Source organism: Mesoplodon bidens, assembly GCF_964165515.1.
Source record: "Mesoplodon bidens genome assembly, chromosome: 15".
Classification (NCBI taxonomy): domain Eukaryota; kingdom Metazoa; phylum Chordata; class Mammalia; order Artiodactyla; family Ziphiidae; genus Mesoplodon; species Mesoplodon bidens.
In genome coordinates, this window is record NC_138171.1 from 71,855,266 (window position 1) to 71,878,911 (window position 23,646).

At 46.3% G+C, this 23,646-nt stretch overlaps 1 protein-coding gene across 3 annotated transcripts in view; it reads right to left on the reverse strand.

Annotated features, from left to right (window-relative positions):
- NAPB (NSF attachment protein beta) overlaps positions 1-23,366 on the reverse strand; it is a 40,123-nt gene extending 16,757 nt beyond the window's left edge. The window contains exons 1-5 of one of the 3 annotated variants that reach the window (XM_081256393.1): positions 23,155-23,365; positions 7,016-7,095; positions 2,374-2,490; positions 794-840; positions 622-699 (exon numbers count right to left, since the gene is read on the reverse strand). In XM_081256393.1, coding sequence (XP_081112519.1) covers positions 622-699; positions 794-840; positions 2,374-2,490; positions 7,016-7,095; positions 23,155-23,252 — 420 coding nt within the window. In that variant the 5' untranslated portion in view covers positions 23,253-23,365. Of the gene's footprint in view, positions 1-621; positions 700-793; positions 841-2,373; positions 2,491-7,015; positions 7,096-23,154 lie in introns of those variants that run through there. The other 2 variants (XM_081256392.1, XM_081256394.1) reach the window with 2 other exon arrangements.
- Between the last annotated feature and the right edge of the window lie 280 nt (positions 23,367-23,646).

Consider the following 23,646-nt stretch of genomic DNA (forward strand, 5'->3'; position numbering starts at 1 on the left):
GCGCCTGGAAGGCGCTGGGTGAGGGGCCAATCCGTGGGGCGCAGGAGGCCGCCTGCAAGGTTGGAAGCAGCGGAGAAACAACCTGATCTCCTGCGAACGAGGATGGCGAGTTACCAGCATACACGGGACACTTCAAGCTGCGGTGCTGCGTGAGCACAGACAGGACCACGGGAGCGAGCACAGTGAGAGCGGACGAGGGCCCCGCCCCAAGGGGAGAGAGGAGGAACCAGCCGGGGGGGCGGGGGCAGAGAACCAAGCGGGGGGCCGTGCTCCAGAGGCCGAGGGAAGAGGTGAAACAGGAGAGGGAGAGAGACAAGAGTGACAACGGTCCAGCGCGAGCAGCAGGCACGGGGTGAAGGGTGACCTCTGAGAGCTCAGCGTCCGCCCCAGACCGTGCAAGCCGTTTCTCCCTGACTCGCGCCTGCTTCCCACGGCGCTCGGTTTTACATAAACGCCATCCCCAGTTGGAGGGAGGCAGCCTGGGGAGCTGGCAGGGCTTTCCCTCCCGCCCCAGCCCGAGGTCTCCACGTGACCCTGTCTGCGCACGCATCCCTCTGCCCTCACGAGCCCACTGCAGGGGCGCCTGGGGTCCCTGCCCGCCGCCTCCCCCGGTCCACACACCTTCTCGATGTCCACCAGCTCCGTCTCGTAGATCTCCGCGATGCTGATGTGGTGCTTGGCCGCGATCGTGAACCTTCCCTGGGGAGCAAACAAAGCAGTCACATCCCAGTTAACTGTGAGCTATCTCGAGGGTTCCACCCCACGGCCGCCGCTCAAGCAAGGCATGTCTTACCATGTCTGTGTAAATGTCGATGGCTGCATTTAAGCAGTTGATAGCCTCTGAAGCGAAGGCATTCAAGAAAGACAATGAAAAATCCATTCAGTCAGAGAGTTCGCTGAGCCTGTCTTCCTGGCTGCTTCTACACGGCTAAGGGGCCCCGCTGGGGCGGGGCGGGGGCAGGGTGGCTGGCCAGAAGCAAACACACGTCCAGCCCCTTCGGGGAGCCTGTCCACGGAAGTGTCATCAACACCTGTCAACCTATCCACTGAAGCCTCAAGTGCAGCACGCTCCTCGCTGCTGTATGTATTAACTGTGAAAGACAGTACTTTTTGTACGGTGTTAAAGGCGCTGACTTCCGCTGTACTAACAAATACCAATAGGAAGAAAACATCTAATAAACGAGAGTGCTGATGACACTCGTTTTCCGAAACAGTTGGAGCCGACAGCTCCCCGCCACACGGTGGCGTTTACGAGGCTGGCAAGCGGTTGGCGGCTCCAAGTTTACTGCTTTTGCTCTAAAGAGGCAACAGGGCAAAAAGGCCCGACCGAAGGATCAGAAAGGTAACTGGATTAGTGAAAATAAAAGCAAATCCCCCCTAAGCTGCATAAGAAATGCGGATTGTTATGCCTTTAAAACTACAGAAAAATAGGAAAGCTACCCACAAAACCCGCTCAAACCCCCGGCTAGGAATTTGATGCACGTTTCCTCCCTGTGTTTTCTGCATGCATTTCTATGAGCACTGACGTATTGGGAATTTCAGATTTCGGCTCTCCGTGGTTCCTCCGCTGCCGTGAGAACATTTCCCAGGTCAGTGAGACGCCCTGAAGCCAGGGGTTCAGTGCCTGCAACACACTCTGAAATACTGATGTGAGGTGATTCTACGGTGCATTTAGGCTGTGCCCAGTTTTTCCCCTTTGGAAAATAAACTGTGGCTAGTCCTTATACCACAGCCCTTGAAATAGCTTATGTCAGTGTGATATATTCACAAGAGCTGGGATTTCTGTGTTAAAACGGGCTGCTGAAACAAGGAGGGAGGTTCCACGGCCACCAGTGCACGTGTGGAGGGGGAGATGAGGCCTTCAATCGCTAAGTGTGCACTCCTCTAACTCAAAAAGAAAGAACGTCTGCAGAACTTCACCTCTTCAAGTACCCAAGATCATTCTTTCCTCAAAACCTAGTGTTTGAAACACACTTTTTAAAGAAGTCACATGAATGCTGTGTGAATAAGCTGTTTTCAACCATAGGATTTTACGACCTCCCATTAACTGGATCTCCACACACACTATTCGGGAGAGAGGGAACACTCGTTTCCTTTAGTGAGCGACGTACACACTCACACAATTAAGGTAAGACTTAGATAAAATTAACGCAAATTTCCAAAACACTGTCCACAATGCAACTCCACAATGGAGTTCAAGAAAATGGTGTTAAGCACTAAGCTGGATCAATTTAACAGATTTTCTCCTCATAAAAGCTTCGGCTGATTGCAGTTAAAAATCCCCAAATCTCCACCGTCCTGAAGCGCGAGCATCTCGCTCTGGCAGCACAACCTGCGGGAGGTCTGGGGGGCACGGGACAGAGCGCGGCTCACCTTGGGGGTCTGCCTTCTTGTAGGCGTTCCCAGCATCCACAAAGCTGGTGGCGGAGTCGTGTTTGCTCTGCAGCTGCATATGGAGCTTGGCTGCCTGACAAAACGCATTTCCTGCAGCTGAAGAAGACAAATGACTCAGTTAGCACAGAGGAGCAAGCACCCTGCAGAGCGGCCCTGCTCCAGGAGCCGGGCCCACGCCCGCCTGGGGAAGGCCCCATCCCTGACAGCAGCGCACGTGCCTGTGACCCAGTGCACCTCGGGTGGCCACGAAGACGCCCAGGACCCAGGGGAACAGCAACAAGGGCTCCTCTCAGCCCCGGGCCTCCTTCCACACTGACTGCCCAGCGGCGGGTGTTCAGCTCTGTCCCTGGCACAGGTCCCGCACCAACAGGGCATCTCTGCAGAGGCGTGAGGCCGGGAGGGTCCACAGGCGAGGATGCGCACCGCCCATCTTTCTGTGTCCACTGGCTCAGCTGGCATCACCGGAGAAACAGCGACAAAGGCACCCAGGTAGAGCAGGCTCAAAAGGAGTGAAGATGAGGCCCACAATCTCTAAAGTCAAAGCTCTTTCCTAAGTTTATGACAAAGTCTGACAGAGACCCATGGGGTTGAACTGTGCATGTCCCACTTGGTGTGGAACTGGCACACTTCCCCGCAGTCACACGGGTGCGGCCCGGGGGCACAGCGTGAGAGGTTCACGCGCTCAGCCTTTCCAGAAAAGGTTCTGGATCAGGAAATGTGGCTTCTGGTGGGGCTGAAATGGAGGAACGAAGGAGGAAGGACCGGGCTGGGGCGGAAGAGGTCAGGCCCGCCCAGGAGGCTGTGACGGTCAGCATGGGACCTGGACGACGATGAACCCACTTCACCACGAGGTCCTCAAGTGCAGGGGAGAACCAGGACTGGGGACGATCATGAGGGTCTGGAGTCGGAAGTCAGGACTCGCAGGGATGGAGGAAGAGCTCGCCCCGTTAGGAAAGGCACGACCAAGAGTATCACAAAACCTCCTGGTACTTAAAAAAAATTTTCAGTCATAAACGTTTCAAAGACATTCAGAAAAGTATAAAAAATAGTGACAGACGCCTAAGAACCCTGATGGTATTAAACATTTACTTTAAATTTCTTTTCAGAAACAGAACAGTCAATTCCACTGAAGCTTCAGTGGCTCTCCGTGTCCCAACCACACTCCCAGAGGAAACTACATAATTTCCACTGCTGTTTCTGGACCTTCACCCAAGGGGGAAGAGGCAGCACAAACCCCTGAGCCAGCCGGCCCAAATTCAAGTCTTGCTCTGTGCAAGACAAAAGAGCGCCCAGGCACTTCTGAAAATATTTACACACCAGCGTGGCCTGGGCCCTGCCAGTCCAAGCAGACACTGGTCTGTGGCTGGAGCTGGAACTGCAGAAGCCTGCCCGCCAGGCCTTGACCCCTACCTTGGTGGACTGCAAACCCAGAGGCCCAGAGAAGGGGCCAAGCCACTGCCAGGCAACTGTGAACTTCCCGGTGGCAGTTCAGGAACGTAGCGGCCAAAGAGTGGCTCTGATGGGCTCGGCCTCAGAAGCGTGTAGCCATCACTTGGACCTTCTAGACAAAACGCTCAGAACGGCCTGGCCCCAGGCACGTGCACGCGTGTTGGCCATTGTCATTATCACACGTAAATCTGTCCTTAGAGAACACCTGTGCTTTGCTGTGTTTAAATGTCATCGTTTCTCTTACAACCGAATCCTCCCTCTCCCACCAATAATTTAGTTTTTGAAAGTTTATTTGTGCTGGCCGTCCCAGAACCAATCGTGGTCCATCCTTCCCTGGCTGAGGGTAACAGCACGGCATCCAGGCTCTGCCGTGTTGGCTCCACTTCCCCCGATGATTTTTTTTCTTTTAATAAACTGATTGATTGATTTGATTGATTTTTTGGCCGCGCTGGGTCTTTGTTGCTGCGCGCGGGCTTTTCTCTAGTTGCGGTGAGCAGGGGCTACTCTTCGTTGTGGTGCACGGGCTTCTCATTGTGGTGGCTTCTATTTATTGTGCAGCATGGGCTCTAGGCACGCGAGCTTCAGTAGTTGTGGCATGCAGGCTCAGGAGTTGTGGTGCACGGGCTTAGTTGCTCTGTGGTACGTGGGATTTTCCCGGACCAGGGATCGAACCCGTGTCCCCTGCACTGGCAGGCGGATTCTTAACCACTGCGCCACCAGGGAAGTCCTCCCCAGACAACATTAAGAGCTTTGATTTTACAATTTCATGCTCCCACCTTCCAAAACTAGGTGTGGGCTCACTTTTTCAGTCTGAGCACTCACTCCCACCATCATTAACAAACGCCAGCTCCATCTCTCCAAACTTGGAAGTGGTTTAATACATGCTCCTTTAAAGACAAAGTTACACACTTTATCAGGCCCAATTTCCTCAACTGTAGACATCTAATACCTGCCAGGATGACCTCTCAAAATTGGAGTAGCAGATGAATTAGTTTATAAAAGAACTTCTAAAACTATAAACAAATGCAGTGGTGTCATGATCACCACCACTAGGACATGGAAGTAAATTCAAAGAACCTGATTTTTTTTCAGTTTATTTCATTTTTTAACCATTTTTTAAATTGAAGTAGAGTTGATTTACAATGCTGTGTTAGTTTCAGGTGTGCAGCAAAGTGTTTCAGTTATATATATATATATCTATTCATTTTCAGATTCTTTCCCATTACAGGTTATTACAAAAGATTGAGTATAGTTTCCTGTGCTATACAATAGGTCCTTGTTGTTTATCTATTTTATGTATAGTGGTGTGTATCTGTTAATCCCAAGTTCAAAGAACCTAATACTTATTAATTCACTACACAAATATGCTGAGTATCTATCGTGTTGCACATACTGGTCCAGGGCCTGTAGGTAGAGCAGAGATAAAACCCAGAAACACCCTGGCTTTCTAAGGTTTATGTTCTAGTGAGGGTCAGCACATAATAAAAGCACAGACAATACAAATGAACAAATGTACTTCATTTATTTTTGCTAGATGGTGGTAAGGGCATCGGAGAAAAGGGAACGGGGCTTCCCAGAAGAGAGGATTGCTATCTTTAAAAGCAATGGCCAGGAAAGACCCAAGACGACGATGACATTTGTAGAAGGACCTGGAAAAAACAGGGACTGGCCACGCCCTACTGTAGGGAAGAGAGTGCCAGAGGGAGGGCACAGCACAGGCAGAGGCTCAGAGGAAAGAGCCGGGGAAGGAGCGGGTGGGCAGGAGAAGCGTCCAGAGTCGGGAGGGGATGGGAGATCGAGTAGATCCTGAAGGGCACCATGAAGGACTGTAGCTCTGATTTGAAATAACATGACCTGACTTAAGATTTAACGGGATTACTTTGTCTTCCTCATTAAAACACACTAGGAAAGTAAAGAAGCAGGGAGGTAACAGTCCAGGCAAGAGATCACGGGGGTCACAGTGGGGAGTGCCCACACGTCCCCCTCGGTTACATAACCAGTAATGCCCCTCGGAAAGGAATTTCCAAAGTTTAGAACATCTGGTCAAAAGATGAAATAAATAAAGGGTCTTTTTAGATAAGGTCACTTTTTACATATGATTACAGGACCTGAACCAAACAAAAGATGTGAATGCTAATACTGTTTTCTCCTCCATTTTAAAATACATTATAATTCAGGTATAAATGCACTTTGGAAACAGAACATACCTTTTTAACCTACAACTAAACCTATAAAAAGAATTTCACAGCCAGAAAAGACCTTTTAGGGTCATCTAGTTCAACAGCATTTTCTTCACTGAAATGATTGTTAAAGTATCAGCCTTAGAAGCAAGGGGGAAAATCGTCACACCGCACACCTCACGCTTACACAATGCGATGTATCACTGACATCTCGATCAAACTGGGAAAGCACACGGGGAAACACACTTAGAGAGGGCAAGGCCCCGCCTCAGGTCATCTGCAGGTGCGAGGGGGCTGGAGACCCATGTCCTGCCCCGTCAAAGGCTGTCTCCACCTGCACTACAGAAAAACCCCAGCACAGAACTTCTGTCTCCAGGGGCAGAGGATAAATTTGTTTCTCAAATCAGTGTTAGAAAGAGCCATCCCCTCTCAAAACGATGAAAAGAATTCTGATTTTATTTTGTATAATTTCCCCCGGTAGAAAGCATTATGTTAGAAACTGACGAGTCTGTCAGGGTTTACAGAAATAACACCTCCCACTGCTGCATTTCTCAGTGGACCACAACCAGTTATCAGAGTAAGGAATGGTTAGAAATTCTTCACCAAGGTTTAGGTAAACAAAAGCAGACTCTCCTGTTTATCCTACTTGTTTTCAATAAGTTTTACTACAACTTTCATTCCTTGTGGTACTGAATTTATTTAAGCACATTAATAAGAAGCAAAGATTACTATTCTTAAATCCAAGTAACTTTAAGTCTTTTAAATCACCACATGCCCACTGTATGAAGTGGTTTACAGACACTAAAACAGACACAGCCTCTACGCTTAAACTTTAGCCAGGATTTCAAGCTTTGTTCCCTTGGATCAAGGACCCCCTCTCCCGGTCCACAGCCAGCAGTTTTTCTAAGGGGAAGGCAGACAGTCATTTCCTCCTTCAAAGTGATTTTAAGTTATTTGCCTAAAAAGCAAACAAACAAAAACTGTATACATACCGCTCCAATTCTTAGCCATCTTGAACATATTTGCAGCTCTGGTATACATTTCACAAGCTTCTTCTATTCTTGTGTTTCCTCTGAGAAAAATTTAAAAATGAGGTTAAGTTTTACTATACCAACCATCCACATCCCTAATCCTCCCCTCCTCCCTCAAATAATAAACATTTAATGAGCACTTACTATGTGCCAGACCAGCATTAGAGAACCTTAACAGCTGTTCAAAGGAGTTACTCTAATTATCCCTGTTGTCCAGATGAGGAAACTGAGGCATAAGAAAGTAGCCACACAGCAAGGATGCCACAGAACTGAGACTCAAATACAGATGTGGCAGGACCCAGGGCTTACACCCTCAACCAGAGTCTTTTCCATGCATGAAAACTGAAGTTTTACTCATTCTGAGAAATGAGAAGTATATTTTTCAAGGGAAATTAGGATAAAGACATCTTGACACTTTTAATATCCAAGAGTTCAGCACTATGTTTATTCAGACTTAAAAGTAAAAACAAAACCCAGGGCTTCCCTGGTGGCCCAGTGGTTAAGAATCCGCCTGCCAATGCAGGGGACACGAGCTCGAGCCCTGGTCCGGGAAGATGCCACATGCCGCAGAACAACTAAGCCCGTGCGCCACAATTACTGAGCCTGCGCTCTAGAGCCCACGCTCCGCAACAAGAGAAGCCACCGCAGTGAGAAGCCCGTGCACCACAACAAAGAGTAGCCCCCGCTCGCCGCATCTAGAGAAAGCCAGCACGTGGCAACGAAGACTCAACGCAGCCAAAAATATAAATGAATGAATGAATGAATGATACTCAACATCATTAGCCATCAGAGAAATGCAAATCAAACCACAAACGACATATCACTTCACTCCCACTAGGCTGGCTAGAATCAAAAGACAGATCTAACAAATGTTAGGGAGGATGTACGGAAACTGGAACCCTCATATACTGCTGGTACAAGTGGCAAATTGTATAAAAAGCCACTTTGGATAACAGTTTGGCAGCTGCTCAAAAGGTTAAACATAGTTACTATATGACCCAGAAATTCTACTCCTAGGTACATACCCAAGAGAAATGAAAATGTTAGTCCACACAAAAACTTGTACACAAATGTTCACAGCAGCATTATTCATGACAGACAAAAATGGAAACAACCCAAAGGTCCATCAAATGATAAAGGAGGTACACACACAATAGAGGAGATCAGACAATAGAAAGGAATGAAGTACTGATCATACTACAAGGTAGACGAGCCTTCAAAAAACATCATGTGAAGTGAAGAGCCAGTCCCAGAGGACACACCATTCACACGAAAGGTCTACAACAGGCCAATCTACAAAGACAGAAAGCAGACTGGTGGTTGCCTAGAGCTGGAAGTGCTAGAGAAAAATGAGGGGGGAGGGTACAGAGTTTCTTTCTGGGGTGATGAAAATGTTCTAAAACTGCTTGTTGTGATAGCTGCAAAGCTTGGTGAATATGCTTAAAACTACTCAACTGGACACTTGAAACGGGTGAATTGTATGGTATGTGAATTATATCTCAATAAAGCTGTTCCTCTCCCCTCTAAAAAAAAACCCTTTTGGAAGCTATGTCACACAGCCAATGATAGGATGGCAACAAACCACACCAAAAATGAAGCATCAGAACAGGCAACGCCTTCTCTCACTCACACCTTCATGTTCCTTTTTCTCTACTTCACAGCTACATTAAAAAAAAAAAAAAAAAAAAAAAAAGCTAATGACCCCAATGGAAAATCCCCAACTTGAGAAAGCTTTCAATCTTAGCCACAGCTCCTTGGAGCTAACAGAGGCTTGCCACTTTCTGTATCTTATTTTTCTAACATGTACCAGGCATCTTGAACTGTAATTATAGTGCAATCATTCTTTTTTTTTTTTTTAATTTATTTCTGGCTGCGTTGGGTCTTCGTTGCTACTCGCAGGCTTTCTCTAGTTGTGGCGAGCAGGGGCTACTCTTCGTTGCGGTGTGCGGGCTTCTCATTGCGGTGGCTTCTCTTGTTGCAGAGCACGGGCTCTAGGAGCGTGGGCTGCAGTAGTTGTGGCACGTGGGCTCAGTAGTTGTGGCTCACAGGCTCTAGAGCGCAGGCTCAGTAGTTGCGGCTCATGGCCTGAGTTGCTCCGCAGCACGTGGGATCTTCCCAGACCAGGGCTCAACCCCTGTCCCCTGCACTGGCAGGCGGATTCTTAACCACTACGCCACCAGGGAAGTCCAGTGCAATCGTTCTTATTAAAGGTTTCCAAATAAAACTAGCTTAATTAAAATGTACTTTATCCTATTATTTTCAGAAGCAGGTTCAGCTAGGAATAATAGAACACCTACATTATGCCAGGTTTTATGCTGCACATTTCCACACGCCTTACGTCATCTTCATTATTACAACGACCACAAAAGATCTCCATGTTACAGAAGAGAAAACTGTACCTGGAGGTCAATGGCTTGCCCAAGGTCACCCAGCCAAGGTCAGTGGTGGAGCTGACACCTGATAACGGGTTTAGCGATGTTTATAAAAATAATGAATGAACCCTGCCTCACCTCTCCTAAAACAGAATCACCAGAAAAATTCTCATGTTAAAAGCACCAGAGAACTCATGTGTCATAAACAGACGTAACTTAAAGAATTCATGAAAAAAGCATACTTTTAAGTCACTCCAAATGCCTACTGTGTTCTACACCCATGAACGTTGATTTTTATAAGTTTTAAGGACAAATATTCAGAATTCACATTCACATATTCAACTGATTGTTACCCAGAGCCCCTATAAGTGAGGTAGGAGACCCTCAAAAACAGAAACAAGTTTCATTGAGGGAGTCTACATTATAAAGTGATACAGTACAGTACATGGCACTGACCTGCCAGAAATCACTAAGAAAACAAAGTCCTTACCCAGGAGGAGGTCAGAATGCCAAGAAGAGTATTTAACTTCAGTGCTGGAGAAGTCTGAGGGTGTCTAACATCCCCGCCCCAGGTTCCAAGGAGATGGGGTGAGAGTCACACGCCTCCCCCAGCCCCCAGGAGCAGCAGAGCTGGGCCCGAGCCCCTGCTTCTCTTCACTACCTCCCCCCGGCCCCCACCTGTTCCCGTTTTAATGTTTAGGAGGAAAAAAAAAATCAGCCTGGGAAAAATCACAGCCCGTTATTCCAAAGAGCTCCGATGACATCTACACGCAGACCAGCCTATTAATCCTCCGCTCATCCAAAGTCTTGCATTTTCCTCGTGGTAAGTGAGAGCTACCTGGGAGCAGCGGGAAACTGCAACTGAGCATGTGCGCAGGTGGGGGCCAGAGACACCAAATCAAGAGCCGTGGGGACCAACGACACACACCAAGAGATATGCCCCAGAGAAGCGGGGCAACTGCTGAGGCGGAAAGAACGCTGCTCTTAACCCACGAGATCTGGAGCAGGAGTGTCCTACCGCGTGACAATCACAGAGCTGTGATGACGCCAAAGCAGGACTAGAGACAAAATTCAGCTTCATCACCAGAACACCCCGAAGGGCTGTCAAACCGTGTGGAAAGACTGAACACAGGGATCACTTTGAGTTTCCCGGGCCTGGGAGGGGCTCCTCCTCCTCGTTCACCAGTGACACCACTCCAGCCACCAGGCCGATGCCGGGACAGGGTCCAGCACAGGGCCTGGTTCACAGGCCTCAATCACGAGGCTGGAGACCCAGCGTCTGCATGGAAGAAACAGCCCACATCACAGGTTTGCAAGTTTCCCGCCGTGCCCCTCAAAACAACAAGCAAATACAGAAAGCATCCCGAAAAGAAGTGAAAAATTCAAAGTCTGTTTAAAATACCTCTACCATTAAAGGAAACAGTTTCTCTATTCACAACACTTCTGACACCAAACGTGGGTTTTCTATGCCAAGCAACTCTCCAATTCCCTGCGGCCACCAGCGGGATGTCCCGCGACTCAATTCAGTTCCGCACAGACCCCACAGGTTGAGCACCCGCACTTCAGATGCCCTTTGCAAGTGCTGGGTCCCCCGTTCTTCTGACCGACTGGCTACAAATCAGGGGTTCCCACAACCTCCTCCTCAAGTTCGATAATTTGCTGGAAGGATTCACAGAACTCAGAGAAACACACTCCTATCACTGGTTTCTTATCAAGGACACAGCTGAGAAACAGCAAAACGGGAGAGAGGCACAGGGCAGGCGTGTCGGGAGGGCGCCCGCAGCCCCCCTCTCCCCAGGAGCCCCCCTCTCCCCGGGAGCCCCCCTCCCCCCAGGAGCATCCTCTCCCTGGGAGCAGCACCTCCATGTGTCTCCAACTCGGAAGCTCTCTGAGCCCTGTCGTGTAGGGTTTTTACAAGGCTCACGGCAGAGGGACTGACTACCCTGGTGACCGACTCAATCCCCTCGGGGGTGGGACTGAAAGTTCCAGCCCTCTAATCACTGGCTGCTTCCTCTGACAACCAGCCCCCATCCTGAAGCCATCAGGACCCACCTTGAGTCACCTCATCAGCATAACCCAGGTAGGGTTGAAAGGGGCTTCTTATGAATAACAAGACGCCCCTCTCACCCTCACCACTCAGGGTCTTACAAGCCTTTACCAGCTCCGTGCCAGGAACCCAGGGTGGAGAACAAATATATATTTCATATATCACAACATCACAGCCATATACAACTACTTATTCTACTTTCTACCCTCCAACAAGCAATTTACTTTCATCTGATAGGTCACATCTGTAATCTCCACAGATTCTAAAACTTGGGAGTTTTCCTAGATAAACTTGACCCTTTCAGGGTTATTTTCGGTCTGGGTTTAATATGTCTGTTCCTCCACGTGATGAGGAAGCAGGGCGCCTGCAGCAGGTGGAACGCAGAGGCCCAGGGAGATACTTTCCTTAGTGCTCATCTGAATTCTTGTCCCAAACGCCTGTAACTGCTTGACTGAAGTCCTCTGCTTTTTCACAAACCAGTAACTGGAGGAGTAGTGCGAGCACGCAGGCTTTGGAGTCGGACTGCCTACCGACAAACGCAGGCATCTATCGGCTCCCCCCGCCCCCAAGAGCAGACACAGCTCCAAGCCCCAGAGCACCGCCCCCAGAGCAGCTGGCAGAAGACAAGCAGGGGCCTCAAACTTGACAGGTGGCCTCAGTGCTTTGCCCTGGACCCTGGGATTCCATCTTCTGAGACCATCTCACTTTATTTCCATTTATGTCACAAAAAATAATCACAGATTCTCAGACACAGGAAACAATCTGAGACAGTTAAAGACTGTCTGACAAAAGTATCTGCATTTAAGCATAACTTGCTGAAATAAAGTTACAAGAACAGGTACAGCAAAGAAAGCTACTTGGACTTTATTTGGTAATAGTTCCAAGGCCTTGGCTTGATATGGGGAGTCAGCTCTCTTGAAGAGAAGAGACATGTATAGATTGGACCTTTTAGTAAAACAAACCAAGATACTTAAATATTACAAGGAAGCCAAAAATAGGGATTACTGGATAAACTCAGAAATGACACACACAACACGACTTGCCAAGAGCATTTTTCATATTTAATTTCAATCTTTATAAAAATTCAATTTTTAAACTGAATTTAATCTTTCAGACTTGTCATTCCCATAGGACAATGATGGCTGCCTAGATACAAGCGCGTCCTCACATCCTCCAGAACCACACAGATCAACAAGGAGCAGATACAACCACCCGTAATACACTCAGGGCAAAACTAGCAGACAGAATTCAACAAGACTTCATTTAAATAAAGCTGGGGAAATAAAGACCCTGAATTAGCAGAGCCAGGGACACAGCCCCTGCGAGAAATCAGGAGGGGACGCCTGGACACAAGAGGGGGTGCGGCAGGCTCCCAGCAACAGCAGCTCACAGACGACAAGACCCCAGCAAGGAGGAGCCGCAGAGTGGGGTCAAGGAGGCAGGTATGAGACCTGGAGCAACTGGGGGGCTGGAAGGGTGGCCTGGCTAGAGGCGGCAGACTCCAGAAGACGTGCTTCTGCGGGAGGGAGGGGGAGAGGAGGCTTGGCAGTGAAGGGAAGAAGGCGGAGGTGGAAATAAACTCAGGGTCTCAGGAAACGGGAGGAGGCAGAACTGGAGGGGCAGCAAGCCCCACCCCCCCCCACGACCCTAGTCATCAACGAAGCCGCACTAACGTCCTGATAGAAGGCGGAGCGTTCAGGAGAAGCCAGGCTTCGAATTCTGATCCTTCCCCAAGTTAGGGACATGCAGTAGACCCTCTCTTGTGATGGGTCTGGCAGGGACACCAGCTGCGCTCGCAGTCAGCCATGTGATCACCGACACACTCACAACCATTTTGGACCCAGATGCCCACTCTGCTTTTCACTTGCAGTACCTATTCAATGAATAGCAAGAGACATTCCACACTATTATAAAATAGGCCTTGTGCTAGATTGTTTTGCCCAACTGTAGGCTAAGGGAAGTGTTCTGAGCATGCTGAAGGAAGGCCAGGCTAAGCTATCATGTTCGGTAGGTTAGGTGTATTAAATACATTTTCAACTTACGAGGGGTTTATCAGGACATAACCCCACTGTAAGCGGAGGAAGAATAACTGAACCTCTCCAATACACACACACCCTGGATAAAGGGGTAAGTAGAACACCCTCTCTGAGTGGCACATAGGTAGGTAATGGATTTTTTCCAGGGCAGATAAAATACTAGATGCCTAAGTAAGGAAACCGAGCAAAGGATATTAAAAAAGATTCATGGCATAAAGGTAGCCAGTAAAATAAAATTACGAAATTTCCTAAATAAAAAGCAGAGAAAAGAGATCACATGAAGAAAAACTGCAAATAAAACATAATACAGTTGGCCCTTGAACAGTGCGGGGGGTTGGTGTGCTGACCCTGGTGCAGCCAGCCCTCCAAACACGCAGTCCCCCACCCGCACCCTCGCATTCCACAGATCGGGCAGCACCGCAGTACCTACTACTGAAAAAATCCTGCGTGTAAGTGGACCCACGCAGTTCCAACCCATGTTGTTCAAGGGTCAGCTGTACATAACATATATAACAAAATGACAGAATTAAAGATCATCCATATGCCAGTCATACCAATAATGTAAATGTGCTGAAGAGTTTTAGATGTGCTCACACATCTCAACAAACCAAGCCCCACTCTGTGCTCAATATGACAGACACAACTAAAATAAAGCGATTCTGAAAGCCTCAAGATAAAGAGCTGGTCGGGAGTTTGCCAAATATGTCAACCTGGCTTTGTCAGATTTGTTGCAACAAGAAATATCCCCAAGTCTTCCCAAAGCTTCTCTCTCTCTCTCACTCTACCTTGTGCTGGTTGTGACTCTGCTGGCTCTTTCCCCGTGGGTCTTCTCTCTGTTCTGGAATGCGGCCCCCATCGGGTGTACTCCTCTCATGAGGGAAGCACAGATGACCCCTGCAGCTTCTGCTCTCACTTCCTACCTCAAAGTCAGTCCCGGCCACATTGCCTGGACTCAGGCCACTGCGCCTGGACTCAACGCGGAGGGGAGCTGCCCTCTCCCTGGGGGGAGGCGGCACAGGCCACATGGCAACAGGCATCAGGTATAATCCTCTTACCTAACACAGCTCTAAAACAGGTAAACGCAAGTAACAAGAAAGCAGGGATTGCTGGCATCAGACAAGGTAGAATTTGGGCTCAAAAGTATTAAATGAAATAAAGAAATTAACTTCATAATGCTAAAGATACGATTCAAATGAAATTATATTAATTGTGAATATCTATGTACCCAAACCTGGCAGCCACCTTTCTACAGCAGAAATTACAGGAATCCTAAATGCCAAAATAATCTTGAGAAGGAAGAACAAAACTGGAGGGCTCATACTTCCTGATTTCAAAACTTGCTACAAAGATACAGTAATCAAAACAATGTGGTACAGGCATAAAAAAAGACATATTGACCAACGGACTAGAATAGAGAACGCATGAATAAATCTTTGCATATATGGGCAAATGATTTTTGACAAGGGTGCCAAAATATTTAACAGGGAAAAGACAGTCTTTACAACAAACGGTGCTGGGAAAACCGGATACTGACTTGCAAAAGAATAAAGTTGGACTCTTACCTAACACCTTATACAAAAATTAACTCAAAATGGATCAAGGACCTAAATGTGATACTTAAGACAACAAAAAAATCTTAGAAGAAAACAGCAAAAGCTTCATGACACTGGATTTGTCAATGATATCTTGGATATGACACTAAAGGCACAGGTTAGAAAAGAAAAATAGAGAAATTGCATTTCATGAAAATTTAAAAAATTTTATGCATCACAGACACTATTCACAGAGTAAAAAGGCACCATACAGAATGGGAGAAAATATCTGCAAATCACATACCTGATAAGGGATTAATATCCAGAATATAAAGAGAACTCCTAAAACTCAACAATAACAAAAAAACAAACCAATTCAAAAATGGGCAAATGACTTGAATAGACATTTCTCCAAAGAAGATATATGAATGGCCAATAGGCATATGAAAAGATGCTCAACATCACTAATCATTAGGGAAATGCAAATCAAAGCCACAATGAGATATCATCTCACACCTGTCAGAATGGCCATTATTTAAAAAAAAAAAAAAAAAAACCCAGAAAATAACAAGTGCTGGCAAGCATGTTCAGAAATTAGAACCTGTGTGCACTGTTGGTGGGAATGTAAAATGGTACAGCTACTGTGGAAAAACAGTATGGCAGTTCCCAAAAAATTAAAAGTAGAATTACCATATAATCCAGCAATTTCATTTTGGGGTATATACCCAAGAGAATGAAACGCAGGGTCTTGAAGAGATATTTGTACAATCATGTTCATAGCAGCATTATTCACAATAGCTAAAATGTGAAGGCAACCCTAGTGTCCATTAATGAATGAAATGGATTAGCAAAATGTGGTATATACATATGACAGATTACTCAGCCTTATAAAGGAAAGAAATTCTGAAATATGCTACAATATGGATGAAGCTTGAGGACATTATGCTAGGTGAAATAAGCCAATCACAAAAACACAAATACTGTATGATTCCACTTATATGAGGTACTCAGCATAGCTGAAATCATGGAGAAAGTATATGGTGGTTTCCAGGGGCTGGGGGAGCAGAGAATGGGGAGTTATTAATGGGTATAGAGTTTCAGTTTTACAAGATGACAAGAGTTATGGGATGGTGGTGATGGCTGCACAACAATATGAATGTACTTTTTTTTTTTTTTTTTTTTTGCTGTACACGGGCCTCTCACTGCTGTGGCCTCTCCCGTTGCGGAGCACAGGCTCCGGACACACAGGCTCCGCGGCCATGGCTCGCGGGCCCAGCCGCTCCGCGGCATGTGGGATCTTCCGGGATAGGGGCACGAACCCGTGTCCCCTGCATCGGCAGGCGGACTCTAAACCACTGCGCCACCAGGGAAGCCCTGAATGTACTTTAATACTACTGAACTCTACACTTAAAAATGGTTACGATGGTAAATGTTATGTTATTTTACAATAAAAAAAAAGAATTAAAAAAATTACAATAGATCCAAGAAGACAGAAATACACTCATAAAAGGAGATATTAATATACCCCTTTTAGTCCAAAACAGGTCAAGTGGACAAAAAATATAGACATGAAAGACCTAAACGACATAATCAGTAACCAGATCTCAGGGATCTCTAGCAAGTCATACACTCTGAAAAGAGAAAACCCACTTCTTAAGGGCACGTGGACCACTCATGAACACCAATCACACATTAGGTGGCAAAGAAAACCTCAGTACGTTCTCTGACCATAATGAAATAAAGCTAGAAATTAATAATATACAAAAAAGGCCCTTCTACCTGGAACAAAACCCTCAAAGAACTCCTGGGTCAAAGATGAAACAAATTAAAATAAAAACACTATATATCAGTATCTATGGGATGCAATTAAAACAGTAATACAGTTTTAAAGGAAAATTCATCCATGCATATTTGGATCCATATAAATAAAATAGAAATAATGAATTAAATACCACCCCTCACCCCCCAAAAAAGTCAAGGGAAAAAAACAAAAGAAAGTAATAAAGGCAAAAGAGAAATTAATAAGGTAGAAAACAGGAAACTAGTAAAGCTCATAAGTCAAAATATCAGTTGTTTAAAGAAAAAGAATCAAGACAAAAAGGGGACAAGCACTAACACATAAGTAAGAAGTAAAAAGAGGGAAATAACTGCTGCAATAACATTTTAAAAGTCATAAAAAGACTACTTTGCACAACTCTGCAAATAAATTTTAAAACTTGGATGAAATGAATAATTTCCTTGTAAAATACAATTTACCAAAACTGACCTCAGCAGAGATAGAAAGTTTAAACATTATAAATTCCAGAGGGAAAAAAGAGAAAGTTATCAAAGAAATACCCACCAAAAAGCCCAAGATGATTTCACTGTAAGAGGATTCTATTTAAAAATCCAAAGACCAGAGCATGGGAAAAAAGAAAAACTTACAAATTCTTTTCATGAGAGTACCTGTGACATGACTGCCTGTGACATCAATACTTCAATCTGAGAAAGACTATACACAAAAGAATTGTAAATAAAAGAATTTGAAGTAAAATATTTAAAAACAGAACCCCATAGTAAAAATAATACATTATAATCCAGAGGGGTTATTCAAGGGATGAAAGCAGAGTTCAGTATGAGGCTATCCATTAGTTAATATACTAATAACTAAGAAAAAAAGTCACGCTTACCTGACAGTTATTGAAAAGGCCCTCATTCAATCCCTAATGAAAACACCCATTAAAACCGAATTGGAAGATACTTCCTTACTGTGAAAAACATATTTTAACCCAAGAAAGAATTGACCTATTACTTTGTTAGATTTTAATTAAATTACCATTACTTACGCTAAGCTCTATTCAAATACAGACGTGATTAACACTCTGAGATTCTATTTTCAAAGTCTCCTTACTGTGCACTCACAAGCATCACTAACTGAAAATACTTAAGGTATGGAAGTTTTACCCATTTTATCATCTAATCAAATGAATGTAAAGTGAAAGCATAAAAATAGATTATATAGAGTCGCCTTTAACTAGGATGATCCTCCGTCCTGGTTGCGGGGACACTCCTAGGTTATACCCGTTTTCTTGGCAACTCAAAAATATCCCAGTTTGGACATGATACTCACGGCCACTCTATAACTCACAGAAATAGGGAAATATCTGAGAAAATTTTAAAGTAGAATTATAAATTTAACTGTTACTTACATATAAGAGATAAAATTTGGAGATTGAGAATTAACTAAAATCAAGAGGTGAAGGAGAAAATGCACTGCCACTTAAGCTATGTGGCAGGATCGACAAATATTATCTAAAATTAATAAATCTGGTAGTAGAAGTATTCTAAAATTACTGAGACTTATGGCAATAACCATCAAAAGAATCAAAAAGAAAGTTAAATGGTTACTTCTGCTGAGTAAGATTTAGGAGAGTGAGGACTCAGGGAAAATTTTACTTTTCAACTGAAACCCTTCTGTATTCCTTGCATTTTCCTACCATATATGGATTTACTACAAACACATATTTAAGAAAACAGAAGAAAGCGACATGAACTCCTCCCCTGCTCCTTGTTACCTTTGCTCTTGAAACTAGACAAAAGAGTACAAGAAAACAAATCAACATCTGTATCCACATCCACCAGAGTCCACGCGCGCCTGCCATAGCCACGTGCTGCGGGAGGTGCTGCGCCAAAGCCACCAACTAAGGCAGACGCCCCAGGACCTTACATCCTAGAGCCACAGGCCACCCCAGTCCTCCCTACTTCTTGTAAAGCACTCTGCACCTCGCAGGGCTCACAAGAATGAGAGAATATATGGTGAACACTGCAAAAATGCAGACAGAAAAAGGCCAATCTTGTGAGAGTTTATCACTTGATATACAAACTGTAACTTGACATTGACACTCAAATTAGGAAACCAAATGATTATAAGTAGCAGTAATATAGCTCTGTGCAGCTTAATAAGCATTCTGACACCTCATTCAATCCTTACAACTCTGACAAGTAAGTTCCTCCCCCCTGCCCATTCAAAAGCCGAAAAAACAGAAGCTCCAAATATGATTGACTTGGCCAGGGTCACCAAGCTAGTAAACTAGAATCTATATTTGGTCTTCTTACATATAACAGTATATATTTTTATGGTTCATACATAATATACCTTATATAATATATAATTATTCAATATATAGGTTATTCTATTTTTTTCTTTTTATTGGGCTGTGTTGGGTCTTTGTTGCGGCACGCAGGCTTTCTCTAGTTGCGGCAAGCGGGGGCTACTCTTCGTTGCGTGTGTGAGCTTCTCATTGTGGTGGCTTCTCTTGTTGCAGAGCATGGGCTCTAGGTGCGCGGGCTTCAGTAGCTGTGGCGTGCAGGCTCAGTAGTTGTGGCTTGAGGGCCCTAGAGCACAGCACAGGCTCAGTAGTTGTGCCCCACGTGTTTAGTTGCTCCGTGGCGTGTGGGATCTTCCTGGACCAGGGCTCGAACCCATGTCCCCTGCATTGGCAGGCGGATTCTTCACCACTGTGCCACCAGGGAAGTCCTCTATTTCTTATTACATAGGAGATAAAGAGTAAATATACATATATATTTCTTATACTATACTACCTGTCTCTGAGTAAATCTGAGCTTAATGTTTTTCTTAAAAGTTTAATCTGCATTTGAATATCTACTGTAACTGAGGCAGACCTAAATGCTTTATAAATGCTTTCACATGCCCCCACCATATTTTGGCAAAATTTAAACACAATCTTTGACAAAATAAAGCTGAGTGAAGAATACTGATAATGGCCTATAATGCTTAAGAAATATTCCCAATTTTCACAACTAGCTAAAAAATTATAAACTTATAGTTATTTCAAGATAAACCTACGGGGCCTTTCATTAAATTTACTTCAACACTGCCAGATTTACAGCTCCTTATAAGCTTTGAGACTGGGGAACATTCAAGAACATGAGAAGGAAGCATTAACCATCCAGAACATCTTCCCACGGTCAGTCTTAATCCGCTCTCTCCATGTGCGCTGGGCAGTGTACCCAGTGTGGTCTCCTATAACAAGAGAAATGCAAAGCTATCTTGCTGTCAGACCCAGGTCAGCTAACCATCATACCAGTAGTTAAGATGCTAAATTAAAATTTGAAATTAACTACAAAGTTCAATAGCTCATCTCTGGAAACAAATGAAACCAAAACACAATTCTTTTGGTGTTAATTTTGCTATACAAAAGCTCAGTCAGCAGAAGAATAAGTTTTAATTTCATTCCACAACTAAAAAAAAACACATCACTGTTTAACTGGCAGTCAAACAGAAAGACCACCACAACAGTGGCTTCTTGTGATGGCTGCATCCCAGCAGCTCCTTTCCTGCAGTGGGACGCGAGGAAGGAACACCGACATCTTGCAGACAAGCCTAGACTTGTGCCTTACACACAGAAGAACGCATGACTGACATTTTCTCGGGAATACACAATGCATACTTTCATCTAATTTTACTGAAAGCAACCAAAAGGGAAGAGCTACAGAACAATAGTGAGAATGCAGCACTGCCACAAAACTAGCGTGGGTGGTGGATCAACACTGAGTGAAGGGGACCAACTTCTAACAGGTTTTAACCTGCAGCTGGGATAATGAGTCCGTGGTGTGAAACATGTGCAGTAAAGTACACTGAGCACCTTGTAATGGCTGCCACAGCCCCAAACAGCACCACCAGCCCCCTTTAAAGCACTATCAGCTCTAAAACAGATGGGCTGGGGATACTGATGCAGGTATGTTTTGTTAACTAAGGAGCCTGACATGAAGATAGATTACACTGTGGTTTAAATAAAGGAGAACACGTAGATGGGAAAATTCTCTGGCTAAAGGAGTGGGGACAGGGTGGAGTAACATATATCCAGGCTTAGAAGGGTGATGACAGGTGCAAGTGATGCTAGACGTAACATCAGATTCTGAACAACTGAAACTGATACAGAATCTGTCTTCCCACTGTCACTGACAGAGAAACTAGGCCTGGTTTTTGCCTTCAAAGAATTATGTAACGCTATTAAACCTCCCAGAACTCTGAGTACCCTCTTCCCCAAGTTTTTCTGGAGCCAAGTATTACTATAAACACAGTCGTCCATAGTATAAATAACCCTTACATGGTGCAAAGCTCTTTCAAATACTTTATTTCATTAAAAGACCAATGATACAGTCCAAAAGGTCTTTGGCTCCGAAATCCTGGCAAAGTTACTTGATCTGTCTGGCTGCTTCCTTGATAAATAACTGGGCCTGAAAATGTTGATGAAGATACTAATTAATATTTCATAATCCCCATCTTCAATGACTAAATGTTTTACAAGCATATACTCGCAAAACCCTCATTCACTATGAGATATACTTCTCTTACCCTCATTTCATAGCCAAGGAAACTGAGGCACAGAGAGGCTAAGGAACTTGCCCGAGGTCCCAAAGCGAGGATAATAAACTGACCTGCTGGATCCAGGTCAGACCTAGGATGCAATGACTTTCAAGCAAACTGAGTGTGAATGGTGAGGATGAAGTCTTCCCATACAGCCTGCCAATGAAACAGGTGATCAACAGCCAAGGAGAAAAAAGACAAAAGGCCTTTTTAAAATCCCTTAAGGATTACTGATTCAAGATCTGGCCTACTTTCACGAAAACAATAACGCAACACCTCTTCACAGCAAGGAGCACGCCCCTGAGAAGCATCAAGTGCTCTCGGCTTTTTTCCTCTGCCAATTACAGATTCTCTTCCAGGGAAGCACATCTGGACTTGAAACGCTGTGCCTTTAAGATCACCTCCCAACTTGAGGCGCTATGACATGCAGTGCTCCTTATGTATTGCCATAACTTTTAAAGGGGAACAAATTTATAATTCACTGCTACAATGCAGACCACACATCACATGAGAAATTTAGAAACCAGCTGGGATAAATGCCCCGAGAGATTTTTGAGGACAGGAACCTTACCTTTCTGCGTCTTTGCACCCTGCACTACGTGCACTGCATGAAACCTGCATATGAGCATTTCCTGGAGATTATCAACAACGGTAAAGTATTACCAAAAGAACGGAGGTGGTAAGACTAGCAGATTCCAAACCGATTTTGTACAGAAATAAAACTGCGTCTAACAGTGCAACAGTTAAATACGGACCCCCGGTCCTTCTCCGAATAAAAACATGCTCTGGGTGTTGGCCGAGGACCTTTCACTTCCAAAAGGAAAAAGAGTAAACCACCACGAACTTTCTGCCTCTCTCATTCTAAACAGCTGAATCATTCACATATTCAACCGCCCAGAATTCTTCCAAGGACTGTCAATGCAGGCTCTGCTTTTTGGGAAATCCGAATTTAAGACCTTCCCTAGGAGAGCACAGAAGAATTATAGGAAATTAACGGGATTCCCAAATGACGCAGACTTAGAGGAGTTGCGTTATCCCTAATCCAACAGGAGGCCCTGGGTATCACATCAATCTCCAGTGAAGGAAAAGACACCAGTTTGAGAAAACGTACTCATTCCTCCCACGGATATTTATTAAACCTGTACTTGGCGCAAGACGCACCGGGCACCGGGTGGTGGAATGCGGCTGCCGCGGCCCCACCGCCAGCCCGACGCCCCCAAAAGACCGCGGGCCAGGCGCTGGGGCTGGGGGTCCGGGACCCGCCACTCCCCGGCGCCTCACGCCCACACGGGTCTCCCGAGCTGCGTGGGCTCACTCGTGGCTAAATAACAAACCGGTGTGGCCGCCGTGGGGAGGGTCACGCACACCCGCGCGGCCGGTGGGACACCGCACCGCGCGGGGGTGGGGGCCTTCGGGGGTCCTAGGGGATCCCTGGAGTGCGCATGGGGGCCCCTGGAGCGCCGTGGGGTTCCAGGGTGTGCGTGGGGAGGGCTCCGGGGGTTCCAGGGGATCCCTGGAGGGCAGGTGGGGGACTCCGGGGGTCCTAGGAGGTCCCTGGAGCGTGGGGGCGGCCTGGGGCGTTCTGGGGATTCCAGGGGGCGCCGAAGGGCCCTAGGGGAATCTCTGGAGGGCGTGTGAGGGTTGAGGGCCCCTGGGGCATTCTGGGGGCCCCCGAGGGAAGTTGGGGGGCCGCCGGCCAGGGACGGAGACCCCCGCTCAGGGCACGCGCGGTCCCCCGCTCACCCAAAGAGCCCTCGGAGAAAGGAGTGGGAAGCCTTGACTCGCTTCTCGGCCTCCGCCATGAGTTGCACCGCCTCTCGCTCCTTCCCCGCGTTGTCCATGTCGCCAGCCGCGACAGCCGCCACAACCTTCTCTCCGGGTCGGGCGCGCCTCCCGCGCCTCCTGGTCCTCTCGCAGCAGCGGGGCGCGCAGCCTGTCGGGAGTTGCAGTCCAGGCCGCGCCCGGGCCGTCCTCTCGCAGCTGCGGGGCGCGGAGGCGCGGCGTGCAACCTGTCGGGAGTTGTAGTCCAGGCCGCACTCTAGCGGCGGGAGCGAGCGAGGCGTCCACTACCATACCCAGAAGGCCGCAGAGCCCGCGGGCGTCGGGGGTCTCGAGGCGGGTGTCCTGACCCTCTGTAGGGCCCTCTGCGAAGGGGAACGTTAATCTTCTAAGGATGTGGGGAACGGAAAAGAGCCCGTGGCTTCCAGAGAAGACCGCCTCAAACTCAAGCATCAC